Source organism: Leishmania martiniquensis, chromosome 29 (genome assembly GCF_017916325.1).
Source record: "Leishmania martiniquensis isolate LSCM1 chromosome 29, whole genome shotgun sequence".
Taxonomy (NCBI): Eukaryota; Euglenozoa; class Kinetoplastea; order Trypanosomatida; family Trypanosomatidae; genus Leishmania; species Leishmania martiniquensis.
The window spans coordinates 162,543-184,746 of NC_090164.1; the positions used below are offsets into that span (position 1 = coordinate 162,543).

The 22,204-nt window shown below is 59.5% G+C and overlaps 4 protein-coding genes across 4 annotated transcripts; all 4 read right to left on the reverse strand.

Annotated features, from left to right (window-relative positions):
- Positions 1-308: 308 nt before the first annotated feature.
- Positions 309-1,403, reverse strand: LSCM1_04336 (uncharacterized protein; the record flags this gene model as incomplete). Its single annotated transcript, XM_067321846.1, has 1 exon — positions 309-1,403. The coding sequence occupies one exon, from the start codon at positions 1,401-1,403 to the stop codon at positions 309-311; it is 1,095 nt and encodes a 364-aa protein (XP_067176941.1).
- A 5,531-nt stretch (positions 1,404-6,934) lies between these two features.
- LSCM1_04337 (uncharacterized protein) lies at positions 6,935-10,876 on the reverse strand (the record flags this gene model as incomplete). The annotated part of the gene is made up of 1 exon (XM_067321847.1): positions 6,935-10,876. One exon carries the CDS (start codon positions 10,874-10,876, stop codon positions 6,935-6,937), a length of 3,942 nt encoding a protein of 1,313 aa, XP_067176942.1.
- Positions 10,877-17,099: 6,223 nt separating this feature from the next.
- Positions 17,100-17,519, reverse strand: LSCM1_04338 (uncharacterized protein; the record flags this gene model as incomplete). The annotated part of the gene is made up of 1 exon (XM_067321848.1): positions 17,100-17,519. One exon carries the CDS (start codon positions 17,517-17,519, stop codon positions 17,100-17,102), a length of 420 nt encoding a protein of 139 aa, XP_067176943.1.
- An 815-nt stretch (positions 17,520-18,334) lies between these two features.
- Positions 18,335-19,672, reverse strand: LSCM1_04339 (uncharacterized protein; the record flags this gene model as incomplete). The annotated part of the gene is made up of 1 exon (XM_067321849.1): positions 18,335-19,672. One exon carries the CDS (start codon positions 19,670-19,672, stop codon positions 18,335-18,337), a length of 1,338 nt encoding a protein of 445 aa, XP_067176944.1.
- Positions 19,673-22,204: the final 2,532 nt, after the last annotated feature.

The following is a 22,204-nucleotide window of genomic DNA, read 5'->3' on the forward strand; positions in this document are numbered from 1 at the left end:
CGTGATGTCGGGGACGAGTCCCTACTGTGGCACGTGTAGGGCAGACAAACGCGAGAGACCTCACACTCTCCCGTCAAGCCGAGCCCCTGCTGGGGCCCCATTCACCAGCGCCGCACCAGATTTCGTGGTAGCGACAGCGCCTCATGGGCCGCTTCGGGTTGGTGGGCTCCACAGGTGCTCACTTTTTTGTTGCGGGGGGTGTCGTCACAGGGAGCTTGCCGCGTCTTTTCACTTTTGCTTTCGCTCTTCTGGCTCGCTTCGGCTCCTCCGACTTGCGGTAGTGACGCGTGGGTGTGTATCATCCACATCTAGTCCATCGCGCTGCTCCGCATCTGTGCGTTCATGACCTGCGGCATTTCCCACAAGTCATTCTTGACCTTCCACGGCTTCGGGTTGTAATTCTGCGGCGCTTTGCGCCAGTTGAAGTACGGGTTGGGTATTCGGATGCCACCTCGGGCAAGCGGTTGGGTCTCGTGCGTGCAGTTGTTCCAGACTGTGTCCTGCAGGGTGCCAGAGGTAATGCGGAAGTACTTGAACTGCGCAACGCTCTCGTTGCGGTTCGTGTCAGGGTCCACGCGGTGCTTCAGGTTCGGCGCTAGCGAGCCCCAGGCTGCTTGGCGCTGGGAATCCTGATTGGCCAAGTAGCTGTAGAAGAGCCGAGAGCCGGACAGGATGTTGCGGCGGGCGTACTCGTAGTAAAGGCCCGCGGCGAGTGTAGCCATGAACCAGAAGCCCGCTTTCTTCCAGCGGCCCATGAAAAATGCATAGCCGATTGCCGGGAACACGCTCGCAGCGGCACGCGGCAGGTAGCACTCCTGGTCATCCTCCCAGGCACGCTTCCACCCGTTGGGGGTCGGGTCGCGGATGCGGAACGGCTTTGGGCCGTGGGTGTAGAGGTACTCATAAGAGTAGAAATAACCGCCAACGCCGATGATCCCAGCAAGGTTCACTCGAATCGTGCCCATCATCATCGCTATCAGCCACGCGAACTTGGTGCGCGGGTTGCCGTTCGCGTTGCCAGAGACCTGCGCACGTGCAATAAAGTAGTTCATGTGCCAAACATTCAGCCCTGCCATCCACAGCCGAAATATCTCACTGGTGTGATGGCTCTCCGTGTAGGGGACCTCTTCATGGACCCCGATGAACTCGTTTAGCGACAAGAAGCCAAAGGCTACCTTCTGCACCCCAAAGCGGCGGGCCTGGTGCGTCTCATCGAGCACATTGAACGGCGATGACACATCCACCAGAGGACGCGCACGGTCCTTGTGATGGGGGTCGACGTAGTTGTACCACAGCTTCATCTTATGCGCCTCCACGCTGGCCTGCTCCGCCTCCGTCGTTGGCTTCGGCAAGTGGTGCCCCTCCGACTTGAGCACATCCTCGTTGACACCTCTTGAGAACATGACTTTAACGAGACTAAGGGAAATTTAATGCGCCGATAGTGCCGCGGGCACACGCCTTCCCGCATGCATCAAAAAAAGTGCGCTCACCGGCTCACAAGACAATACGCGCGTATGCGCGTGCGGGTGTCCGCGTACTGAGTCAGGCGAAAGGGAAACAAACGCGCCACCAAAGCAGCAGCTGCCTCCTCGAGCGTCACGCAAACGCCACACACACACAGACACGCGCACAGAGAAATACAGAGAAAGAAATGCGCTCTCCAAAAATCGTTTTGTTTCCCTTCTGCTTTATTCCTCCTCTCCTCTCCTCTCCTCTCCTCCTCCCCCTCCCCGTACACCCGCAATCGGCAGCGGCTCGAGTGCTGTCGGTGTCTGGGCTCTTCCTCTACTCTGCCCCCGGTTGGCTTCCCCACTTGGCAAGATCGCCCTTTGTTGGCGCTGCGGCCTGCGCACGGCGCTCCTTCACCCCTGTCACGACCTTGCGAGAGAGGACTGAGCGAGAAAGAGCTGAATGGCTCTGCTGTGCGAGTAGCTCTTCGTAATAAAGGAGATGGGAGTGGAGGAGGGGAGGGGTGCAAGTGGCTTGGGGCAACAGAGGAAAAAGACAAGGGGAGTGTGTATATGGTATATATACACATATATATGTGTGTATATATAGAGAGAGAGAGTTTATGTGTGTGTAAGTTTGCTGCTTTATTAAAATGACTACCGTCGACTACTACGCAGAGAAACAGAGGAGAGAGAGAGCCACGCACAGCCCGTTGCACCCCAGGCAAGCGATGAACGCACTGCTCTGCGATTTCTCAGGTTGGTGCTCTGTAGGTCTTGCCCAATTATTTAATTTCTACCTAAGCTATTGCTCCCATGCACGGGTGTGTCTGTGTCTATGACGCGCCCGGGTGCAGAGAAGCGTCGTCAAGGCGTATGCTTCCCATGCGCTGCAGCGGTGTGTGAGCCTGATGTCAGCGTCCCGCGGCGGCGCGCGCTCACCGATGCCAACGCACAAAGCCTCGCACCGACCTCCCGGATTGGCCGCGGACGAAGGACCGCCAATGAGTGCTGCGGTGATAAGAGAGCGGGGAGTGCCGTCCAGGGCCTACGGAAGAGTCGCGCGCAGAGGAGCAAAGCCAGCCGACCAAGCGAAGGGGGGCGAAAAGATGAGTAAGAAGACCTGCGACAGCACGAACGCAATAAAAATGGTGAAGCAGGAGGCGCACGCTATGGTGAGCACGTCAGCCGCCTCCACAGGCTGAGAGGGGGAGAAAGGGGGGGGGCAAAAGGAGAAGAGGGGTAGGGGGTGCCCAACAAGAAGAGAGAGAAAGAGAGCTAATAATAGCAGTGCTAGCGGCAGTAGTGGTACTAGTCGGTCCCCTACGAGAACAAAGGGAAAGAGAGGGGAGAGGGGGGAGGATGGGGGGAGGGGAGGTGAAGACAGGGAGAGAGAGAGACAGCGATGTGCGCTCTCTCACCACACTATTGAAGGGGAGAGGGTGGAGGAGGAGACGTGAGCCACGGCAGTGCTGCAGGAAGGGGGAGATGAAAATAAAAATGGAAAGAAGGGGAAGTGAGACAAGCACGCAGGGAGGAAAGAAGCGTGTTCACCCGGGGAAGAGGGAGGGAGACAGTGCGAAAAAAAAAGGAGGGGGTTCCTAATACGCTGATGCTATACAGGCGACACGCAGACAGAGGGAGCTCGAAAACAGAGAAGGGGGAAGGAGGGGGAGGGGGGAGGGGGGCGGAACTGTTTCCCCCCTCACTCTGCTGCCTCTGGTGGTGTCTATAGATTCAAGCCACGTCTTGCAGGTACGCTTAGCTAGCACACACACACACACACTCGCGCACAGAGAGAGGGAGAGCGACGGCGAGCGCGCCCAATGTAACAAGGCCGACCCGTCTCTCTCTATGCGCGTCTACGCAAAATAGTGTCCTGTGTTCTGCAGGATGTGTGTGTGTGTGTGTGCTCAGTTTTTTCTTCGGTGCTTTCCCGGGTCTTTGTTTTGCCTCAGTGAGTGGGCGAGATGTGAAGGGGGTAGGATAGCGGACAAGGGAGCGGCGGGAAAGGCAGGACAGGAGAGGAAGGACCGGTGTGTGCCGAACAGAGGCGCGGCTGGCGAAGATGAAGAGGAGAGGAGAGGAGAGGGAGAGCAGCCACTCTCACTGCTCCATTCGGCTGCGCTGATGCCATGTTTCACCGAGCACAGACTCAAGCATGGAGCGATAAAGCGTGACGCACGCGAAGGGGGGATGGCGGAAGCTGAGGAGTAGCGATCCAAGCACCGCTTGCACCCAGGAGGAGCGTGCACGTACAAGCCAACGCCACATATGTGGGCGTGCCAAGGAAAAGAGTCACTGTTTTATGGCTCGCTCTGCTTCCTTTGTTTTGCATTACTCTACGCGTATCGGCAGCGGCACCCGTGCAGGCACACGGGTCCACTCGCTGGTGCAGCACACGACCACGGATACACTCTCCGAGAGAGGCACACAGTGCCGCTGAAGCTGTGCGGGAAGGCACAAGCGTGCCTTTAAGGGAGGCAGGCATGTGAGGGAGAACGAGACAGCGATTAAGAGGGAAACAGAGGGGAGGGGGGAGGGAGGGAGGGAGGGGGGTCTGTGCTTCACAGCGTACAGAGGGCCACCAAATAAAAGGATGATGGGGTCAAACGACTAACAGGCCAACGGCAACGAGAGATAGAAAGTCGTACAGGAGAAGAGGTAAACGCATAACGGCCACAGCATGTGTACAGGAGCACGGCGTATGACAGACAGAGGGAGGGGGAGGGAGGGAGGGAGACACAGACGAGGAGGACAATGGCAGCACTGGGCGACTGCTCTATCGCTGCTGGGGTCTTTTTGTTTGTTTGTTTTCTGCAGTGTTCTGTTCTTCAATTGTTCGACGTGTTCGAGAGGGGTTTACTCAGAGAAGACAAAAGAGGGAGAGCGGGAGACGGGCACACACACAGACAGACAGACAGGCAGGCAGGGAGGCACAGACGCACATATGCGGGTACGCCCCACCATCAACATCTTCAAAGATGCGAGTGCGGGGCGCCCAGGGATCGAGGTGACTCGCTTCTCTGGCGCGGACTCCTTCCCTGCGTCGGCACTCCCTTAGCCCTGCCGCCACCCCCCCCTCTCTCTCCTTCTCATCCGCTCTGGTTTCTCTCGCCTGTGCACACCCACTTGCACTCTGCAGGATCGGCCCGGCGTATACCCTCCTCGCCGCCCCCCTTCTTCACCCGCACTTCCACAGCGGCAGCGCATCGTGCCAGCAATGCGTAAACCGCTGAGTCGATGGGGAAGAAGCACGGCGAAGAAGTGGAAGCAGAAGCAGCGCCTATTCGTCTTCAGGCGAGGAAGAAGGCGATGTGTCGTCACCTAAAGGGCGAAAGCAGCTGAGGGGCAGGGGGAAGGGAAGGGAGAGGGAGGACGTCGGCGCTAATGTGCGCAGAAGAACGCGAGGCTGGAACTCCAGCGTTCGCGCGCAGGGCCCCAACACGCCGAAAGAGAGAGAGATGGAGAGGTGAGAGGGAATACAGAACAAAGAGAAGAATCGCGGCAGCAGATCGGAGGGGGGAGGGGGTCAGAAGGCCCTTAATAGGGTTCTTCAGCCTCTTCGTTGCTCAGCTTTCTTGTCTCCCTTCCATTTTGGACTCACTCCACGCATGAAGGACCACAAGAGTAAAAGGGAGGGGGAGAAGCGAGGGCGACGACACTTACACGCAGCGGCGAGCAAGCGCCTCCCGCAGCAGTAGGCGCACGCAGACACAAACACGTGAAGGAGAAAAGAGAAAAGGGAAATGAAAAACGTTCGCATATAGTCAGTCATCACGTATGTGAGTGTATGTGTGTGGGGGGAGGGAGGGGGGCAGCGACAGGAAGGAGGGCGGGGAGAGACACAGCATATTTTTTTTAGGGAGGGGCGATGCCGGAAGGCGCAAAAAAGCCTGCTGAGAACACAGAAGCACAGCAAGACGAAACGAGTGGAGTGGTGAGGGGGTGGGAGGGAGAGGGAGTCAAGGCAGCGGGGAAGGTAAACAGAGAAGAATGGGGAGAGGAGAAGGGCGAGGGGCGAGAGGCACACGCGCGCGCAGACTCACGGCAGTGTGAGGAAGAGAGAGAGGTGTGCGAGTAGGAGCGGGGGGAAATAGAAATACAAGACAGCCGACCGAGCAAAGAAATGAAGAGTGGGACTCCAAGAAGAAAAGTGGGGAGAGCAAAGGCGGAAAAGAATAAGCGCCCACAAACGCAACGCAACGTATACGCGGCCGCGCAGAGTAAGACATGCATACGCACAGCAGTACACACACACACACACAGAGCATAGTGCCCTTTCATATACGTCGACAGATGGTGTCGACGTGTCTTTGATCGGTCTGTTGCGTGGGTGCGAATGCAGAGTCATTCCTGCATCGCATGCAATGAAAGGGAGAACGGGAAGGGGGGGCAAGGGCGAGTATGCGGTGAAGCTACTCAACGTGGGGTCAACTTGTCTCTGGCAAAGTAAATAGAGCCTTCGAAGACGAGCGCTCGACAGCGAGAGCGTGATAGACGGAAAGCGGTGCGTAAAAGGGAACAAAAAAATTTTCACCATTGTGGGCATTTCCTAACGATGAGAAACGCCCAAGAGAAAGGCCCCCCCACGCACGCACACATACACACACATGCCGGCAAAGACACGGACATTCCGTCAAAGATGGGCAGCTGCGACCGAAAAGAAGGGGGGCGAAGACAGAAATATGCATATCCGAATAGGGAAGGCGTGGATGACGGAGGAAGGATTGGAGCATGGGGTGAAGCAAGGATGCGTGAGAGGCGGGCAGTCAATGGGATACGTGGAGAGGCACCAACCGAGAGGGAACGTTGGCATCCATCACGGCAAGTGAGGGCGGCACGACGCAGACAAACGAGATGAAGTGAGGCAAACGGAAAGAAAACCGTACAGCAACTCACTCACGTCGCACGCGCCCATCGCTGCAACCTGCAGCGTATACTCAAAGGGGCTGGGCGAGTGGGATAAGCAGAGGAGGACCCCCACCAAATCGTCAGGGCTCCACAGCATCACCCCCACCTCGGCGTCATCAGTACAAACCTTTTTTCGTTTTTGCCATGAGCTCGCGTGTCAGTGGGCAGAGGGGGTGGAGGGAGCACTTATGCGCAATGATGAGGAGGCAAAGAGAGCGGAAGCACAGGGGTCAGGCGAGCAATGGCGTGTTGAAAGAGGCGCACACACGGCATCGGTGCGCACACGCAAATCCCAGCGAGATAGCGTATGGGGAAAGAGAGGAGGATCGGGGGAGGGGGTTCTCAGACGGTCTGACTTCAGACAGCCGCTCTTCAGCTCGACTCATCGTACAAGCCTCTGAGCACCGATGAACTGCGTCACCCCTTCTCAGCTGCGCATGCATCACTCGGCGCCGCAACTCCTTTTGCTCAGCAGCGCACTGCGCGCAGTTCGCACGTGTCTGTGGCTGAGGAAGCGGAGCAGAGCAGCGCCAGTGCCACGAGGAGAGCAGTGTGCCGCAACAGAGGGCCGCTCAGTGAGTGAGCGCAGGCGTGCGAGCGACGCCGTCGACTGCTGACACGGCGAGAGGGGCAGCGGTGGGTGAAAGCAAATCCTCTAGAAAGGCCCGCACGTGTGCGGCATCGAACTCATCAGTCGCTGCGCTCACAAACGTCTCTTCCTCCTCGCCATCACTGAAGGCCACACTTGCAACACGTGACACATGCCCCTCAGAGGACGTCGAAGACCACACACCGCTCGAAGTCGTCCGCCACTCACGCCCGAGGAGGCGGGTACGCGAGTGCTGGCTGTCAGGGCCCATCAGCTCTGGAGGACGCAGCAAGGTGAGAAGGCCCAGCATCTTCGCCGTCCACGCGCGGTACAGTGGCAGAAGCTGGTGCGATGAGAGCTGCGGCGCATTCACGCTCGACGATAACGCCAGCCCACCGTCGCTGCCGCTTCTGCCACTGTAATTCGAAGAGGTTGCTGCCGAGGCGAAATCCGCCGTTCCCTCAGCCGCCAACGCCGCTGTCGATGCCTCCATTTCGGTCGAGCTCGCCGCCATTGCCGCGGCGTCTTGCAGGAACCGCACCCGCAGTGCGATGTCGTTCGGGTCCATAGTAAGCGCCATGATGCGGCTCAGCTCCATGATTGCAGCGAGGTGGTAGCCGCGGTCCATGGCCATGGCGGCGCGCATTTGGTACGGGTACGACAGGCTCGGGTGCTGTTCCGTCGCCTCTGCCATGTCCGCAATGGTATGCAGGCACCGGCTGCGCTCCACCAGCAGCTCCGACGGAATGAAGCAGACTTCAGGGCGACGATCACGTCGGTGCAGGTACGTCTGCGCTGCGCTGCTCTCATAGAAGAGACAACTCAGCCGGCCCTTTGGCGCGGCGTCGCGCTGCACCTCCGCCGGGCCGCGCATCTCCAGCATACTGAAGCGCTGTGCCCAGGCGTGAATGGTATCCGTCAGCACGGCGTTAGCCCTGTCCAGGCTCTCCGCGTCGCGCGCGTACATGCGCGCCAGTAGTAGGGCGGCAGTGGGATGCAGTGGACGCAACTGTAGAGCGCTCTCCAGGAGGTTCTGGGCAAGGTGGCCTCGGCTCGTTCCGTACGGCAGTGCAGGCCGCAAGTCCTCACTGCGCACATCAGCGTTCGCGTACTGCGTTGACAGCCGCACAAGCCCGTCAGCGCGGCTGTGCGTTGTAGGGCCGAACACGATACTCAGCAGTGCCGTCTGGCCAGGAAGCGGGCCCATCAACTCCTCGTAGGCGAACCATCGCACTTCGCACACCAGCCAGGCCAGCCAGCGCACCTCCAACGGCGTGGTGCGAACGTACTCAAGCGACTCGGGGGCCACATCGGCCCAGCCCGTTATTGTCACGGTAGACGCCGGCCCGCCAGGCGGGAGGCAATCCCTCACCCACGCGGCCGTCAGCGTCTCGGCTGCGCTGCGCACGTGCAACGGGAGGAGCGAGAGTGCGTAGTCCGCGGTCGCGCAGGCTTTCCGCGTGCTGCCCACCTCCTTCTTCTGCTGCGCGAGGGCCACCTCGCGGAGAGCTGTCACAAGCAGCTCCTCCTCAGTGCCAGGGGTTGCGCACTCCGCAGCGCGGCAGAGAAGGTGCGTCAACGAGTGCCGCAGCGTTCGCTTGGCAGACATGTAGAAGGTGAGCGCGCTACAGAGACACAGGGTGCGATTCTGAGGGAAGAGTGTCGGCACTTGCGCGATAATACTGAGCAGCGCGACCGGAGATGCTATGTGTGCCGCATCATTGCACCGCTGCAGCCACCTCGCCGGTGTCTCGTGCGCCAGCTCCTCGCGAGTGCACAGCTCGACGAGGTCCGAGGAGGAAGTGCTGTCTGGGCACAGCATCCACGCCACCGACAAGTCGGTAAAGGCAGCCAAGACGTAGAGGTGGCCTCGGTGACGGCAGAGCGACGCCCGCCGCACGAGCGTCTCGGCCAGGTGCGCCAGGTGCTCGACGCTTCGGCAACTGCCCGTCTGGAAGAGGACGTGGATGGCATGACTTAAGGCGCCATATGCGGCCTCCCAGGCACCGCCACGGCATAACTCCGCCCGCGCGATGCTGGACAGCGCCGTCAACTGAGCAAGGTTGCGCTGGACGCGGTGAATGTGCAGGTACTGCGTGAATGCCTTCCAGGGAAACTCCGGCGCGCTGTGCAGCACCGTCCGCTCGGCAGTGGCCCTACACAAGGTAAAGGAGTAGACCCTTGGGGCCGGCACGGCCACTTGCCGGGGCAAGCCGTCGCTACGGGCAGCGCCGCTGAAAGTGGCCGCAGGAATGGGCGAGGCGGCGCCGTCCACCGTCACCTCTGTAGCCATCTCCAGCACGTACGAGGGGTGCCGGCGCACCGACCCAGCAGAGGGCGAAGCCCGTGATGACGCGTCCCCCTCCGCCGTCGCCTCGGCGCCAGTCGCCGAGCTATCCAGTTGCGCCGGTGAGGGCGGTGGCAGGCACTCCTGTGCAGTCGACCACCGCAACGCACGCCATTTTTCGCCCGACAAAGTTCCTGCCCCGTTAGCGGTGAGGATGGGAATGCCGCGCTGGCCTTCCGTGAGAGACGTCGATACGGCAGAGCGTGGTGAGGCACTGGAGCTAGGCTGTTCCAGCCCGAGTGCGGAGGTGGACACTGCAGCGAGCATCGAGAGTGAGGGTACAGTGACCCTCGCTGCGACGTCTCGCCGTGGCGTTGAGGTGCTGTGCAGCGTCGAGGTGTCTGCAGCCTCGTTGCCCTCTGGCGGAGGGGAGGATACTGGGCTAGATGGAGACGGCATTGCAGCGGCAGTTGCCTGCCAGAGGAATCGGGCAGGCGTGCCGGCCGGCAGCGCAGATCTGCCTGATCGGGGGGTAGCAGAGTCCCCTTCCTCTGCCAAAGCGCAGGGCGCGAGAGCAGAGGCGGCAGCTGATGCTGCCACTCTTGTCACCGCCACTGAGGACAGCATCACAGCGTCCGCGTAGCGTGGCGACTGGGTTGTGTCGAGCTCGCCTGCGCTTTCGTCGTGCGAAAGAACATCGAGCTCTGCTGCTTCAGTCTCCTCGCTGGACGCATCCTGGTCATGCCCGTTGGCCCTCTGCGCAGCCGGTTGAGCGCGAAGACGCATGAGGCGCTGAGCGTTATGGCGACTAACTCCAGCCAACAGAGGCGGCGGGCTGCATACGCGCAAGCGCTGCGGTGTCTCGAGCGGCCTCTCCTCACTCCACTGCCGAGCTGCCATCAAGAAGGCCCGCTCAAGCGCGAGCGGCTGGATGCTGTGGTGATGCTCCGCGAGCGACCGCCACACCCACGGCTGCTGAACCGCGTTATGTGCCACCCGGCAGACTTGCGAGACCTCGATGACGTCCCGCACGCATAGATAGCCGGAAATGTGAAGCGGAAACACTTGGGTCCACAAGACACCCCACTCCTCCGCTGGCCGGGAAGCACTTATGCCACGGCTGACGGCACCGGTGTCCTTGAAGAGACCCTCGCCACCAGCGTGAGCTTGTGTGTGATACCGACAGGAATAGAAGCTCTCGGAGCATCGCCGCTCATCCTCGACTCTGCCAAAGATGGCCGAAGTGGCGTTCCGTTCTGCTAATGCAACGCGGCGGCTGACAGCCGAGGGTGACATGTGCCGGCCAACGGTGCACCGACGGACAGATACACAAGTGCATGCACACGGATACTCAGGTGCCTTTCTCGCGGCCGGGCTTTGCACAAGACCCTCAGCGCTGATGCGTATGGGTGACACGGACCGAAAGAAGCGGCGCGACGGCAGTTGCGGCGACGGCGGAGTCACTAGCGACACGTAAACAAGCGGTGCTGGGGTCGTTGGGCGCGTCGAGCTTCGGTTGTCCTCCACGAACGTGCGGTCCGTGTCGATGGAAGAGGCTGACTCCTCTAGGTAGCGCGGCGACGATGGGGCGGAGACGCCCGCGCGGGCCGTCATGTCGTAGCCTGCCCGATGAAGCATTGCTGTGAAAGCAACGCCACGTCTTCCCCCTTCGTGGCCTTTTTTTTCTCTTATCGCCGTCACTCTGCAGCTACAGAGGCGCAAATGGGGCGTCAGAGTCGCGTTTGCTGCTGAGCAGCCGTGCTCGAGTCGAGAAGCGTAATGAGGTGAAAAAAAAAGAAGCAAAACGTGTGGACACCGTGAGGGGCGTAAGGCACTCGAAGCGCACAAGTGACCGCAGTCGTATCGGTATGTTCGTGCCACTGCGTATAGGTGAAGGGGTGGGGTGGGGAGCGTTTTCGTGAATGGAGTGGAGACCCTCCACTTGCCAAACGTGATGCCAGTGGCTCGCCCTGCCCACCAATGGATCGTCGACAGAGGGACAGAGAGGGGAGAGGGGGGGCGCACCAAGCGGTCTAACTAGAGGTAAAAAGGTATGGGAAAAGTGTGCGGGCAGCACACCACCGCAGACGGGGGGAAGGGGGTCAGGCGGAAGAGAGGAGAAAAGGCGAAACAGACAGGCAGACAGAGAGAGAAGGGAGAAGGCGACACATACACAAGAGTGCTTGCAGCAACACTAACGACGACCGCGCCACCAAAGCTGAGGAGCAGCAGCAGCAACAAATAAAAATATCAAAGAGGAGAGCAGAGGTCGAACGTGGATCAAAGGATAGGCTGGAAAAAAAAGGAAATTGGTGAAGAGCGTCAAAGGTGCGGAAGCGTCAAGAACAGCAGTAAATGACGTGAAGAGGCAACTCAGCGACGCAAAAAAGGGGGAGGGTGGAACGGCACCGGTGCGTTAAGCACCGCCTCCGTCGTAAGAACCTGAAGTGTTGGGGGAGGAGGGGAGAACGTGTACAGGAAGGAGAGTGAAGGAAGGTGCGCGTACACGTCTTGATGGTCAGTATGTGCCTTCCTCCTTTTCCTAAGCCCTTATATATATATATATACAAAAGGCCCCTCTGGCGTCGGTGCAGAAGGGTATGTGCGTATGTGTCTTTGTTCTTGTTGGTGTGCCCGTGATGGACACAAGTCAGCGGCCACCGTATTTGTACGTGAGATATATATCTATATAGATATATAGATATATATCGCGTACTTCGTTGTGGGGTGTGCTCCTGTGCCGCTTTTTACCTTTCGCGTCTACGGACAGCGTTCGTCCCTGTTGGGTGCGCGCCACGCCGTGGTGTTGGCGAGAGAGCCAAGGGAAAAGAGGGGGTGTGAATTATGCCGTCTGTGCCGCTGCGAAGAAGTGAGGCAGCTGCGGTACGACAGGAGCAGCCAAGGCAACCCAAAATCACTGAACGTAAAAACAAAAATGCGAAGGGAGGGGAAGGGGGGGCGAGAAGCTGTGAAACGGCTCCTCAGCGTCTGTATAAAGGCCGGACACGCCTCTTGCCGTTGGTTCTGGCTCCCTGTCGCTCCCTAATGCGCTTCGTTTTGGCACGCTCCGTCGCCCTCCTGCGGTATCGCACCACAGTCCAATTCGACCGCTGCACTACACGGAGAGAAAGTGTAAGAGACAGAGGGAGGCAGGGGTGAAGAACTGATTAGGCAGCTGCACCAACGGTGCGAGAAGCGCCCGCAAAATGGGCGCAAGCGCTGGTCAAGACAGGAAGAACCGAAATCAGAGGGGAAAGAGGGAAGTGAGGTGCAGAGAAGCGGGCAAGGCTGACGAGAGAGAGAGAGACGCGGAAGAGATACCGACGAGAAATATGGAAACAGAGGGGGGAAGGCGATGCACACAGAAACTTCAACAACGCCGCAGCTGCACCACTACCACGACAAGGGAGGTAAGAGAGACACCAGGCACACGCGCACGCATGAAAAAAAAAAGGCAGCAACGAGGAAAAAAAAGAACGCAGTGAGCCCGTGGGAAAGCAGAAGATGATAGTGCCACGCCCTTTGAAAGTGCAACGAGAGAGAGAGAGTTAGAGGGCGTCTGTGGTGACGCCCCCACACCGAAGTGTCACCACGCGGCAGCACTTAGCAGCGAAGGCAGGGGAGAACCCCGAACGAAAACGACACGCCAGTGTGAAGCTGTGTCCCTTTAGAGCTAAGGATACGGCCCCTTTTTATCCAAAAGGAGAGGGGAACCACCGAAGACACAGCGGCAGAAGTGAAGGGGAGAAACGCGTAAGAGAAGGGTGGAAATCCAAAGTGGTGAAAGAAAAAAACACACACAGAAGACACAGACAGGCAGATGGGGGGAGGAGGTTGGCTATGCTCTACCGGATGTAGCGAACACAGAAACACAGACGCAGGCCAGCACACGCAACAAATAAACACAAAGAGGGAGAGAGAGAGGGAGGAGGAGGAACGAAGGAGGTCACGAGGCACAGAGTTCGGAGAGGATGAGAAGAGTGAGGGTGCGTTGGGGCGCACCACAACGAAGCAAAACCGTCGAGGCTCCTCTTCTTCGCGTTAAGACGAGATACAGCAGCAGTACAAAGAGGGGAAACAAAAACAAAAAGAGAAACACACGGAGAAACAGAGCTGTCGCACAACCGGGGGAAGCGGCGTCAACGAGAACAGAAACGATTTGGTGCGCGTAAGAGGCCAACAAAGCTTTACAAGAACGAACAAGAGGGAGAGAGGCGCTCGCGCGAACGCGCGTGGGATCGGTCTCCTTTTCAGAGGGGGGCACACGCGACGTTTTGCCGTGGCGATGCAGTTCCAGCTACGATGATGACGTCAGAAGCTCGCAGCAGATGCACAGTAGCCTCGCGCAAGTAGAATGTCAAGTGGGTGTACGCCGTGAAAGTCACAGCATGCGAAAGAGAGACGCTTCTGTGATGCGCGAAGCCGGTAGGGGGGTACAGTTGTGCTTTCCGTGTGTGTTTGATGGTGAGGCAGAGAGACGGGTGCCGTTGCCGCACAACACGCCGCCACAAGTACGGTGAAGGCCGTGAGCGGGGCGGGGCGCCGCACTTACGCACGTAAAGGAGGCAAAAATATGCGGAGAGAACAGCAACGCCCGAACAAACGAGAGGAAGGTGAGAGAGCAGAGCGTCGATCCGTTGCGTCCACGTGGGAGAAGTAGGGGCAATACAGGCCGCGCGTGTGCGTCTGTGTGTGTGTGTGTGTGTGTCTTCGCTCGTGGCGCGCTGTGAGAGAGCAAAGACGCGTGCACGCACACGTCCGTCAGTCACAGGAAGAAGTGATCGCGATGACGGCGCACGCAGACAGTCGATAGAAAAACAGCCCTGTAGGAGGGTATTACTTGACTGGGCGAGGAGGAGGGGGAGGAGGGGCAACTACACCGGGAGTCGATGGCAGCAACAGCGGAGGTATACGGAAGGTGGAGAACAAGAAAACTCTGGCGATGTAGCAGTGTGATCAAAGATACGGAGGAGAAAAGAGCGACGTCAGATACAGGTAAAAGATGAGGGAGGACGGAGAGGGGGGGAATAATAAAGGAAGCGAGGGCGCGCGCACGGAGTTAGGGTAATGGGCACACGAAAAAGGGGGGAAGGGAGAGGGCGGTGCTGATATTCTCTCTCTGTGTCTCAGCTGTTTGCTGCCAGGAAAGCTGGAGCGGCGCCGTGGTAAATCAAACAGAAAAAGAGGGAGGGGTAAAATGAGAAGACGCGAGCCACCGACGCGGGAAAGCTTACTTTCGATGTGTGAGAGTGACAAGGGATGGTGTGATCTGAGGACTCGGCAGGGGGAAAGGAGAGGGTGATTGCACACTCCGTCCAGCAGCTGTGAGCGACATGCGTGGAAGTGAGCATCACCGCGAGCAAGAATGCGAAAGGAAAAGGATGAGCGCGCGTGGGTGGCGCGGCGCCGCAGGAGCGATGGCGGAAGGTGTGGAAGTGTGAAGGTATGCAGGGTGGACGGCAAGAGAGGGAGAGGAGAGGGAGAGCACGATGATAAAGGAGATGTGAGGAAGGGGGGAGCAGTGCCGCGTTGGCCACTGTATGCGCATGCACAGCCGAGGCAATGCCCGAAGAGACGGCAGACGCGCTGCTTCCAGAGAACGAGGCGGCCGCACAGGGATCACCGTGAGCTTACGTAAGTACGTGGTAATCAGAGGTACCAATGGCGCGAACAGCAGCTGTGGAGGAGAGGGAGGGAAGGCGGCTGTTGCAGGGAAGGCGCAAGTGTCTGAGAGCAAAGACGACGACAAAATATCGAGGGAGAGTGAGCGACAGTCTCACCCCCCTTCCTGCTTTCCCCCGCTGGCACCGCCTCTCGCCCTGGTTTGCTACAAGTGCTGACGTGTGTTGCTGTGCACACGGTGGGTTCACGCAAGTGCACACATGCATGCGGTACCGGCGATGCCGAAATGGCATGCTGCCACAGAGAGCGCGTGCGCGACGGGCTCTTTGCCCCCCACCGCACAGCCTTCGCTTCGCTGCGCTGGTTGCGAATCTCCCTAGAGAGGACCTCGGTCACCCGTACAAACACACACACGCACACGAAATGTCGGTGCCCACGCACCTTTCTCAGCGATGCAGACCAGCCGGCCCTGGGAAGAAAGAGGCGAATGGAGTGAAGAAGCATGTATGATGGCACACATTCACGCAGGCGCGGGCGCACGGAGAGCCTGAAGCCTCGCTGACATCGCCGCACGGCGCTTCTAGCACGAATGCGTCCTCTGCATACGCATAGTGCACTCCTCCAATGACAAAGCGCACGCACCTCATGAGGACGTACAACAGCTCGTGTGTGCACCATCGCCTTCTCCCCAGCCGCCCAGCCATTCCCCCGCCCACCCCCGCACTATCCCTGTACAGCGACAGAGAAGCGAGCACATGTATCGCAGAAAGAAGCAAGAGAGGGAGGGGGGAAGGGCGAAGGAAGTGCCCGTGGGGGATCGCACACACACACACGCGCACATGCTCCCGAGCCCGCACCACTCCCCGCCCTGTTTTACTGCGGTGCACACACACGCACACGCCTGTCTTGCCGCTCACCCTCAGCCTCGCCAACTTCCATTGTGGTGTGCTCTTTGCTAAGAAGCAAAAAAAGCGGCTCAGTTGTCGGGTGATTTGCTGAGAAAGTGCACACTGCGCACACCGATGACGAAAGGCGGTGAAGAGAAGAGGAGAGGGCGAGAGAGGCAAGAGGGGAGGGAGGGGCCGATAATAGGGACGTGGCGCACAAAGCGAGTGAAGTCGAAAACCAAAAGGCAGACAAAGAAAAAAAGGGAACAAAAAAAGACGGGAGGGGGAAGGGAGACGACGGGGGGCGCAGAGGGGACAGAGACGCGCACACGTGTGGGAACGTAGACGGGAGAAGAGGGCGCGATAACAGGGAAGAGGAGAAGGTGAGTTGGTGAGGCGCGGGCGCCAACACGCGTGCCCCCCTCCTTTGGTGCCGGCACCGCTGCAGAACGGCGTAGGAAAAATGGGAGAAAGAGGTGAAAGAGAGCAGAAGAGCACCGGCAGACTAACACGCGAGAGAGTAGGTGGGTAAGGAGACTGGGACGAAGCAAGCTGGATGCGGTGCCCAACGCAGGCAACAACGTGCGCCGGGCGATTCGAAAGTGTAGAGAAACAGAAACTTCAGAAGAGCAATCAGCAGCGCGCGTACACACACGCATGGAGAAGGGGGCCGCGAGTACTGCGAGAGTGCGTACGTGCCAGAGTCTCCACTGTCAACCGCTCCGCCTCCTCTAGTCTGCAGTGGCGGCAGTAGCGGGGTTAGGTGCTCCACATAAAAGGATGAAGCCGCGCGTCACTGTTCACGCGCACCTCTCTGCAGTCCGTCCGCCACCGCCCAGCAGCGCCGAGTCAAGAATCATTCCTGGTACCTGCGCTGTGGCGACCCGCCGTTGCAAGGCACAGCTTCGTCCCTTACATAATTTCTCCCCCACGTCACAGCCTCTCCGTCTCGTACAGCGTCCCCGTCGAGCCTCTGCCTTCATTTTGTCTCTGTCATGTACACTCCGATCCGCATCGGTAACAGCCATGCGGCCCACAGCGCCAGCCTCTACAGTGCTCCACTCCGCCTCCGACACGTCGCCGGCCGACGCGCGCGCGCGCGCCCTGTCGGCTGTTCGCATGCACGCATGTGCTCCGGTGACTTCCTTTCTCTCCGCCATCCTCCGTGTCACCGTCAAGCCTTCAGTCTCCATGAGGAACGGAGGAAAGCGAAAGAGGCATGCATATGCCCGTGCGCCGCAACTTCTATTTCCGGGCGCAACTTGCTTTAGCGTCTGCCGCTCTTCTCGTGTTCACTGTGTCCTTCTCTTTGTCTCTGTCTGTGTGTGTGAGAGAGTCGAAGACACGCCCGCTTAGGTGCTACGGTGGCATTTCACCTTACGGATGACTTCTTCGGCCTCCAACTCGGTCATCTCATTCGCCTGGATTGAGAGGTATCCCTCCGACACCGAGCTTAGCGCATCCCGGCTTGCGCTGTACATCATCTTTTCGCGCGGCTTCGCAGTGTCGGGTATCCACTGGATGAGAAGAAGCTTGTCTCGGTTTGAGCCAGCATCCGCGTACTCGAAGTCGAAGGCCGCGTAGCACGGCTTCTCTGCCGAAAGCTTTTCCTTGAAAGCCGCGTAAGTCGCGTTTCGATCGCCGATCTCGGTCACCTCAATCTGCCGCCCGTCCGCACCGATAGCCATCAGCACATAGCGGTGCTTCTTCATGCGCAAAGCATTGATCGCGTTGGAGACGCTCTCCTGCAGCGTCACACCAGACATCGCCATGGCTGCTGAGAGAGGGAGAAAGAGGGGGAGGGGGGAGCCACGCGTCACCACTGGAAAAAGAAAGAATAGCGGAATAACTGCGGACAGACCCCAACGCCAGCGTACGTATGCCACCTGAGGCTGGGGAGAGCAGGAGAGGAAATCGCTCTAATGCAGCTTACGAGAAGGGAACACGCGCGCGTGAGAGAGAGTGTGTGTACGTGTGCGTATGTGCGTGTACCTGTGGAGAGGTCGTGTATGAGAGAACGAGGAAGACGAAGAGCCCAACGCGGCGATAGAAAATATCGGGAAGGGGGTGGAGGGCTGTCGTGTCTCTCGTGGCGGCAGAAGAAGGGCGGAAAGAGAAAAGAGGAAAGCAAAAGAAACGAAAGAAAAAATGCAGTGCGATGTAGGCAATCTACAGAGAATACGTGTGTGTGTGTGGAGGGGAAGAGGGAAGGGTAGGGGAGGGTAGAGTGAGATGGCAGTAAAGGGGAGGCACAGACGCATGTTTACCACAAAAGGAGATCCTGCGGTGCTTCCGTGCTCAAACCTCGTGCGGGCAACCACGCGCTGAGCCAAAGAGAGAGAGACAGAGACAGACAGGCAGACAGACAGACAGCGGGCGTGGGGGCCCGGAGGGTGGTGAGGGGAGAGGCTAAAGCTCCTTTATGAGAGGACTGGCGCCAGTGCGTTGCTGTCAACGTCCGCGTGCCCTCCCCACCACCACTACTTCCAATGAATGACGCATGCACACAAACGCACACATATATGTGTATATATTTGCGTGTCTGTGTGTGTGTGTGTGTCACTCGACTGCAGCTTACAACACATCTTCAGCTCAAGCCTAACAAGCTGCGCACGAAGCCGGTTGTGGAGCCCATGGGTAGAGAGCAAATGGGGGCTGGCGGCAGTGCTCGTGCCACTGCCATCGGATTGGCCGGCGGCACGTCGTCAGGCCGTTGTGAGGGGCCTTCAGCAGGTTCTGTGCTCGACGCCATGTCCGAGGCCTGAGGGTAGCCAACATACGCCATTCCAGAGGCATGCACGTATAAGACGGCCAGTAGGCCAATATTCTCGTAGCGAAAATGGTGGGCAGAGTTCAGGCTATGAATGCTGCTGGGCAGTGCAAGTTGCCCGTCCTCGAGTCCGTCGCTTGGCCAGAGGAGCAGCGGAGGCTGTAACCATTCAGGTCCCTCCTCCTCCTCGGTCCCCCAGCGGGCCACAGAGAGTGTTGTGGAGTCCTCCCTGGTGCCTAGCAGGAGCGCCGGGTGCATCACCTCATCTTGGTCGTCGCTAGCGCGTTGAGCCTTGCGCCCACGCTGCCTAGCGCTGTCAGCCGCGGCGGTGCCTCTGCTTGCTTGTGCCGCCTCCAAGATGAGCCTGCTGCTATCCCTCTCGAACCCGAGAGGCGGGTAGTCGATCAGCGCTGAAGGTGGCACATCGCCATAAGACGCGCCGGCCCAAAAGCTGAGGACGGTGGGCAGCGTCTGCCCTTGCGCGGCGACCTGCATGTAGCGGTCACGCAGACGCCGTACCGCGGTGGCCTCTTCCTCGAGCGCCGATAGGCGCCGCACCGTCACAGCAGCGCAGAATCCCTTGGCCTCCCTCAGAGCTGCCGGCACGGCTGTGAACTGCACAGTATGGGATGGGTATAGCTGTACGTGCACATCGATCGGCTCTTCCCTAGAGAGGGAGTGATGCTCTATGAGCTGCGGCAGGTAGCGCTCCTGCACCGAGATTGCCAGCTGACGCACGACGCGCTTTATGCGTCGCCGAGGGGCCTGTATCCATTCGCGGTAGAGGGAGGACCCAGCTGAGACACCGAAAGCGTGGATAAGGAGGTCGCGAACAGAAATTGAGGCGAATCCCAGCTGAGCAGGCGCTTCGCCGTTGCCGCCCTCGGACATGCTGCCCAGATGGGCAGCGCGAAGGGCGTCGAGCACGCGCTGCAGCGGATGACTAGTCGATGCGCCACGCTGCTGTGGCGAAGCTGCCAGCGGCGCAGCATGGGAACCAGACGTCGGGCAGGCATGTGCCAAAGACACTTCGGAGAGGATGTCAATGTCACGCTGCGCCTGCTGTAGCGCGGCCCGTGTAATAGCGCCGCCAAGAACGGAGAAGACGGACTGCGGCCCTGGCGGGGTGGCGCCCGAGGACACAGTCTCGGCCATGGGAGCCGCCGCTGTGATTCTTGTTGAGGCAAAGCGGCAGTAAAACCGCACGCACTGCGTCAGTAGCTTCGTGCTCTATACCCCGACCAAACTTCTCGCTGAGGTGCGCCTCTGTTGAGGGGGCGCACGTGCAGCTGTTTATTTGTGTTGCGTGTGTGTGAAGAGCCACGAGCGAAAGAGCGAAGAAGTGCAGAGGAGAGACGTTAACAGAGCTGTGGCGATTCAAGCGCGGGAGCGAAAACGCTGGTGCTCTGCGACGTGTGCGCGACGCCGCAGACGCAGCCGGCGCCTCACCATGGCTGCTGCAGCACCACCGTTTCTGCACACCCGCGAGCATTATTTGCGTACGCTTCGCCTTTGTTACGCCGTTTGCATGTATTCAGTTTTGTGCGGTTGCTGCACACACGCCATGCACGGCTCTCACTTCCTCCTCTTCTGCTCGCACCTCTCTCCCCCTCCACCCTCCTTGTCTGCACGATCGCATCGTCCTTCAGGACGATCGCATGGGAGCCATGCCGAATGAAGTCATCGGAGACGGCAGCAGAGAGCTCCGTGCGACCCGTTTCTGCAAAGAAGAGCAAGATCAAAACGAAAAAAAAAGAAGCGGCGGATCAACCGCGCGAGGCGAGAGCGGCGGTGTTGCCATGAGCAATACCCGACGCCACACGACCAGCATCGGCGTGCGAAAGAGATGGGAGGAGAAGGTGGAAGCAAAGGGCGATATAAGCGCGGCTTGAAGAGAGAAGTGCGCGTGCTCTATTCAGGAATCATAAGTAAAGAGTACGGTGTACGACCAGTGCGCCGTCTCTCTGCCTCTCCGGCGCCCGCCCCATGCGCGCAAACAGAGGCATATGTGTCACCCTATCCTCGCGCACGTGCAGGAGCAAGCAGCGGTTGTGTGTGTGTGTGTGTGTGTGTGTGTGTAAAGAAAAAAGGTCAAGATGCGGGGTTGCAGGAGAGGAGGGGACGGTAAGACGCAGAAGCGTCAGACCGCGAATGAGGGGAATAGAAAAGCGCCGCGATCAGCCACTGAGCGAGAAGAGTAGACAAAAACCGCCCAGAGATGCGGCATGCGGCCTCCTCCTGCCCCGGCCCACCACCACCACCTCGACCTCGACGCAGCGCTAGGCGCGGGCCATCGTCACGAGTCCGCCACGCCGTCTACAAGAGAAGGGTGCACTACCCCCTCCGCCTTCGCCTCTGCCGCAGACGGGGAGAATGGGGCGAAGTGAGGCTGCTGTCGGAGCCCCTCACTAAGTGAGCGCACGTAATGCACCCACTCTGCCGACCCCCGCTGCCTTGGCAAGTCACGCCAGAGAAGCTGCTTAAGCGCCTTCTTGATCCGGCGCTCCTCCTGGCACAAAGTGGTCATGCTGGCAGGATCTGCCAGCGCCACCGCTGCAGAATGCGGAGCGCTTGCGCTTGCGACTGCAGCGTCATTGCCGCCCATCCGCTTCGAGAGCACCGCCCCCGACGCTGGATGTCTACACGGCGACCACTGAGCAGTTTCCGTGGCTGCCATATCCGCGTGCTTGTCAAGCTGAATGATGGAGGCACCGCCGGCATCTTTTCGATCGCAGGGGCAGCCTCGCTTGCACTGGTGGTAAGCAGCGCGCTTGCCGCTCTGCAGGTTTCGAGGATGACTGTCCTGGCTGCAGGTGCAGCTTCGTATGGTGCTGGGGTACAGGTGAGCGCTCGAGGCGGGCGGGTAATCGTTGGCCCTGTCTCTGATAGATGAACTGGTGAACTGAAGTGCAGCGCTAGCCCCACCACCAGGAGACGGGAGCCGTGGCGGCTGCGACAGCTGCGCTGATGACGGCGAGAAAGCGAAGCTCCGGCGTGCCGGTGCTGCGACTAGCAGCGCTCGCTGACGAAGCGCTGGGTCGAGGAGGAGTCGCGTATCCTCCTTGTATGCGATTGGAACAAAGCGCCCCTGGGGCGGGGGTGTTAACTTCCGCAGCGGGCCATCGAGATCAGCCTCACGTACGATAAGGCGATCTCTTCCCGAGTGCGGCAACTCTGGCCACGCCGCCATCCGCTTTGACCGCAGTCGCTGTTGAACAAGTATCGCGTCCCGCTCAGACTCCGTGTCGCCGCCGCCGAAAAGGTACCCGCTGTGGATACGGCAGTCGCCCATTTGTTCCAGCTCAGCGGACTGGGCCGTGTGCCACTGGACTGGCCGGAACTGAGGGTCTACAAAGATAAGATTGTACTTGGCGCGGCAGGAGGAGCAGTATGGGTTGAGGCGACCGCAGCCGAGCGAGTTCGTAGGGTTCGTGACCGTCCACGCACGGTGCTGCGGCCTTCCCACAGTCGCGGGCGCGGACGGCATTGGGTTGTGCACGACGTACAGCGGACGGCGTACCCTGGCCGATGGGCTCTGTGAACGCCGAGGAGAGGTGCGCCACCCTGCTTCGTCTGCCAACATAGTTGGCAGCTCTGCATCGCTGACCCGGTGGAAGCGGCCGGCACTGTCACTGTAGAAAAAATCACCGTGCTGTGGAAGCGCCGGCTGCGCGCCTGCAGCTTCTC